The sequence below is a fragment of the Panthera leo genome, chromosome B1 (genome assembly GCF_018350215.1).
Source record: "Panthera leo isolate Ple1 chromosome B1, P.leo_Ple1_pat1.1, whole genome shotgun sequence".
NCBI lineage: Eukaryota > Metazoa > Chordata > Mammalia > Carnivora > Felidae > Panthera > Panthera leo.
In genome coordinates, this window is record NC_056682.1 from 56,597,784 (window position 1) to 56,603,783 (window position 6,000).

General features: G+C 44.1%; 1 protein-coding gene across 1 annotated transcript in view; it reads right to left on the reverse strand.

The window, feature by feature from the left end:
• GALNTL6 (polypeptide N-acetylgalactosaminyltransferase like 6) overlaps positions 1 to 2,229 on the reverse strand; it is a 1,201,435-nt gene extending 1,199,206 nt beyond the window's left edge. Inside the window, exon 1 of the mRNA XM_042935079.1 lies at positions 2,092 to 2,229. Coding sequence (XP_042791013.1) covers positions 2,092 to 2,229 — 138 coding nt within the window. The remainder of the gene's footprint in view (positions 1 to 2,091) is intronic.
• Between the last annotated feature and the right edge of the window lie 3,771 nt (positions 2,230 to 6,000).

A 6,000-nucleotide genomic window follows, 5' to 3' on the forward strand; every position in this document is an offset into this window, starting at 1 on the left:
TTATATTTAATAATGGAATAAAACCAAGAAAAGCCTATCTTTTTCTGTTTTACAATGATTTCTTTCAGTAAGTGATAATTTCTACCTTTTAAATTTTGTTTCTATAAGGAAATATTACTTTTTAAAACTCTCAGGTTAAAAACTACTAAAGTATGTGACTGACATTCATTTTATGGCATATTACTGTCTATCTTTATTCTCGGTTTCAAAACTTTCACATGGGATGGTTAAACTGGAATGTCACCAGATACGCATCAGTTATTTAACCACGCAGTATAGGAAACTTTGAGAAACAGCCCCTTCTCTTGCCACCCTATGCCTTTCACACTCATTAATTTATTACCTAATATTAAGTAGCATTACCTAATATTAAGTATTACCTAATATCATTAAGTATCACAGAAGAACCAGAAACAAGGAAACCCCTTTGGAAATTATAAGTCAGAGAGTTGATTTGGCATATTTCATTTTTTAATGCCATTGGACACATTTCTCATTAAGAGTCAAAATCAGTAAGAGCCAGTGTGAAAGTTGTAAAGATCTCATTAATAAGATTAATTAGAGTTTTATGTTAGCTATACAGCAAATATTTCAGCTGGTTATTGTTAATTGAGTTAGCAAAATTCAGGGAAAAATCATTTTGCTTTCGTTAGTTTAACTATTTTGAAATAGAAATTTCACATAATAGGTATTAATTACTAACATTAATAGAATCTTGTTTCATATCAAGGATTGGAGAAAAAAGTGATCTAAATAGAAAAAAAAAAGTTTCACATTCAAAGTGCCCATCTTCTTTTTTTTTCACTGCAATAACAAAACAATATACTTCAAATCAAAGTTATATCCGTATAGAAGGGATGATACAGATCGACCACTAAATGAAAACATGTCAACATTTTTCCTCAAAATTCCAATCCACCAAAAGTCCACAGACAACTAGTTACCTTTAAAGTTTAAAGACTGGTAATGAGTACGTGTCAAAATGAAAAATCAGATTACTTCCACGTATTTCACAACTAACCACTCACTGTGCAAAAGATTAAACTTTGTTAAGTATAAGAACCAATATTTAATTACCATTTATATATTGCTATTGTCCACAAATGTACTTTCATTTAAACACACTGTATATGTGGAAGGTACATAATGTACATGGGTGATGACCCTTGAAATTAAGAATATTAATATTCTGAGGTGATCCATTAAGACTTCTTTAAAAAGTGTTGCATCAAAACCACAAAGAAGGCTGCATTCTATTGTTAAAAGTTTAATTACAGAAGCTGTTATATTTGATTAACAAGAGATTCAACAATATTACTTATCAACATTTTGTAAAGGTTATTTTGCATTATTACTCACTGAAAAAGATAGTTATTTTGATCACTGTTAAGTCATGAGTGATGCACATACTAACAGACTGCATTCTGTGTAAAAACAAAGCATACCACCGCTGTGTTTCAGATATGAAGGAAAGCTTTTAGCAACAAAGTGTTATCACCAGGTTGTAAAACTGAACGGACACTTAATAACTCTGCCTGTATACCCAAACCCACCACCTTAGCAACAGAGGAGAAAAAACAGAGACTTTAAGTTTCCACAGAGTAAAAAGCTGTTGCTAAGCAAAAACTATAACCAAAAATACAGAAAATTGTAGCTTGTTTTTTGAGACCTACTTCACACGTTTAATGATTTAATTAGCCCGGTTCACTTTAATATAGATACCCAAACCAGATGAAAAGCAGCAACAAACCCCTGTGACTGAACTTGTACCAAACCCACTTTCACATCCCACAAATTAGCAGTTCCCTTTCATCCACCTCAAAATCAACATAAAGACCAAGTGAGAAAGACTGTCTTCTCTTCCTGTTGACCTCTCTTGGCCTTCTTTTCTAGTTTATTTTACATTTCACCCGTGTCATTGGTTGCGATCTTAAGACTACTTACTTGAATCCCAAAGTCTCTAGTCTTGTAATATCAGCTCTGCAAAGACTTGGGAGAAAAGCCAAGGCGACCCCACGCTTGCTTCCTTGTGTCCCCGCGAGTTGCACGCCTTACCAATCCTCCTGTGATCTTTCTCCAGATGGCACTTACCTGCTGCTCCCCGGGTTCTGTAGATTTCACCAGGTGCTTATCCTTGTACAGAGACCAGAGACCAATATTGGGCAGGAAAATTAAAGCCACCATGAATAACAAAGTCATCTGCAGAAATCTCTTCTGTTTCCTCTTCATTGCAAATGATAACAGAGAAGAAAAGTTAAAGGAGATGGCTCCCTGACTGGTTCTTGTGTTTAATGCCAAAGTCCTTTCCTCTCCCCTGCGAAGCACCAGAAACTGAGGAGAAGCTAAAAACTTTTGTTGCGTGCTCAGCACCAGTCTGCACGATTCAGAGGGAGTTGGGCATCTGCAGAACAAACGCACAGTTACTTTCCCCCCAGAAAACTATGACGAAGGCATTATCTATTGGCTTAGAAGTAAATGACTTGACTGAGGAAATCATTAAGCCTCCCTTAATATAAAGCAATGGAGTAAACAGGATGATTGCACACATAATCCTAAATTATGAAAGTCTATATATGGCATGCTAGATACGTAAGAACACAGGAGTTTTGGTGTTTTCCCCTCCCTTAGTGAGGGAGGGTTGGGGAAGAGCGGGTCAGTAGCGGGAACCGCGTGGGAGGAAGCGGCTCAGCCCCAGCAAGCGTCAGGTAGAAAAGTGTCCGCTTTTGACATTGGAACATCACCTTCCTCGTCTTCCCCGAACACCTCCTGCTGTGCTCCCCCTGGGGTAACCCACCTGAACTCAAGTTCAACTCCCTCCGAAGCCAGCGTGCTGGCGGGCTCCACGCGGATCCAGGGACTCCGGAACACAACTCCTGTTCGGATGGAGGTCCACAAACTCCTGGATGCTCACGCGCGGTCTCAACTGTCCTCGGCAGGCGGCGGCTGGCGAGCGGGGAGCCTGCTGGAAGGGAGGCTACAGATGTCAGCGGAGTCCAGCCAGGGAGTGGAGGCGCCGCGCCGCTTCGCCTCGCGCAGCCCCGGGAACGTGCTCTTCCGCGAAGTGAGCGCTCTGCCCATCAATCTCTTCCCCTTCCCGCGTGACGCTCTCACGCTCCGCTGTTCATGTTACCATTCTTTTCCGGCAACTGAAAGAACCCAGAGAAACATCACGAGCACCTGAAGGGCGGTGTTTTGCGCGTCCCCTCCCGCGAAGGGGACGGAGGCCGGCGAAGCTGAGTCTGCGCCGGGCCGGGCGGTGGGCGAGGGCGCCGGGGAGGGCGAGCCGCAGGGGAAGCAGCGCCGCGCTAGCTCCGGGCTGGCCGCTCCGCGCTCGCTGGCGCCTGCCTTTCGCCGAGACGCTGCCGGTGCCGACCACGTGCGGGAGCCCGAGCCCGGGAGGGGAGGGCGGGCCGCCGGCAGGGGGTGGGCAATTCCACCCAGCTTCCAGATCCTATATAAACAAACCCTGGCGCGGGCAAGAAGAGGAGGGTGAAGACGCCGCGGGACGCGGGCTTGCGGCTCCCAGCCTCCGCGGAGCCGCTCTTGCTCGCCCTGGGCTGCTCGGGCCGACCTCACACCGGCAGAGATACCAGCTCCCCCACTCATCTCACCCCAGAGGTGCCAGGCCAGAGACTCCGGAGGAGAAGTCGCCGGCGCTCGCGGGTTTACCCCGATTCGTCCATGGTGCGGGCGGGAGCGCGGCGAGCCGGGACGCGGCGGCGGCGGCGGCAGGAGGCAGAGGCGAACCCTGGAGGGGCCGGTCCCGCCGAGAGGGGCTTCCTGGGCACGTGTCCCGCCGCTCAGGCCAGGTACGCGGTGGGGAGAGGATGAAGAGGATCCCGAAGCGACGCGGAGCTGAGGTTCGGGGTTCTCAGGCAGCAGCTTCTGGAGCGACTCCGTGGAGACCCAGGGCGCTATACTTGGGTCTGCAAACACCCGGGGCCCCGTTAAGATTTGGCAGTGCCACCCCGCTCCTGCCCCGCCCTGCTCCTCCGCACTGAGCGCGCTTAATCACTGCAAGGGCTACCTGTCCCTCTGACCTCGCACACTCCTCCCATGATAACTGGAAAATGTGGGGATCGAGGTAAGCCTCTGGCAGAAGGGACTCCTCCCTCTCCCCAACGTATAGATGCACCAACGCCCCTGAGCGCGCACGACGAACCTGGGCAGCCTCTGCAAGACACCTGCGTGCCTAGCAACGTGCACCGGCCACTCTTGGGGTCCGGAGCTCGTAACTCCTGAAGGAATGGGGGCTTAGCTGAGGCGACATGCATGCATGTAGTGCCCCCTGTATGAGCCTTGTCTCGAACCAAAAAGAAACGCCATGGCCAGCTCTTTGTTACAAGCTAGATGTGATGCCCACATACTTGGGATAGATGAGACTGTGGGCCCTAGAACGGCTTTTTGGTATTTTCTCTCTTCTTTCCTTCCTCTCTTCTTCATCTCTTTCGCGCGCTCCCTCTCTCTTCTCCACCCCCTCCCTCTGCCTCCCACTTCCACTCTCTCTATCCCTTTCTCACTTGAGAAAGACACTGATGTGAGGGTGAAGAGTTATGCCTTCAACTCCTCACATAATTTTAAAATGTATTTGAACAATATATGTTGGCAGTATGACTGCATGAATAAAGCTTTGTGCTGCAATATTTGTCTTTGTGAATCACTTGCATTTCAAAAGAGTACATAAACACATTTAATAAGTGGTTTTAAATATGTCCTTTATATAAAGACCAATTACCCTTCAGTTTTACACAAATGCAAGAATCCAGAGAGCAAGGGGCTTAATTCTTCACCACCCTTACATGCGCGCGCGTGCGCGCGCGCGCACACACACACACACACACACACACTGCCTTTTGTATTCTGCATTATTTTCTAACCTTTTTCTCTCTTAGCAAGTGGAGTTCTGAAGCATATTAATATGAATTCTGAGAAGCCATGTAGCCTGGAGAGATTTTACTGGAGTGCTTGGTCTTCAAGGAAAGATTTTTGGAGATTTAGTTAAGTATATTGGATATTTTCTGCCTTATTTAACAATTAACAATTAAAGTTAAAGTTATTAACAATTATGAAATAAAAGTACTCAAAAGTAAACTCAAATATAAACTAAATATAAACTAAATGTAAACTAAAAAAAATCCTTCACATTTTAAATAATGTTTTCTTCATACCTTAAAAAAAAAAAAAAAAAAAAAGCCCGTGATCACAAATAGACATACTGTCATTCTGTTTGCTAAATCCAAGATTCTGACTTGAAATGTGCTTTATTTTTGTTGCACTAGCAAATGGTCTTGCAAACTGTACACACTCCCAGAATATTGTTAGTTTCCGTGAATGGGTATAATAACTTCCCACATCAAGTACATGCAGAATACATGGCAAAAACTAGAAGGAGAAAATTATTACGTTCACTCCTTGTACTGTGTAGCTCCAAACAATCACTGTTGCTTTTTCTTCCATTTATTTATTATTTATGTATTTGAAACATTATAATTTCCCTTCAAGCTGGTCTTCTTTTACAATTCCACATACAAATTTCCAACAGAGGACAATGCTTCTAACTAAAATTGATCTTTTAGGTTCAGTTTACAAACAACACACACACACACACACACACACACACACACACACACACACAAAATAACAGTTAATTCCTTTGTTCAGGTAATCCAGAGTAATATGTATATAGAGAGAGCCATACTCTTTACATTAGTTACTAATGTTGGTTTCGTCAAAATCCTTATGTTTTTAAAATTTGTCTTATATTCAAAGGCCACTTTTTACCCTGTTTGTTTCTCCATTTTGTTCTGATTCTACTGGGAATGTCGGGTAATCTGAGTCCCATGTGCCTAGCAATGAGTTAACAGCTACAGGGACACATAGGAAGAAATGGAGCAATATCTGTGACCTTGAATAATTTAGAGTCTAGTTGAAAATGTAATATAAAGGCACTTGGAAGAAATTGGAAAGAGGCAGAAGGCTATTGCTTTAGTTATAGCTCTA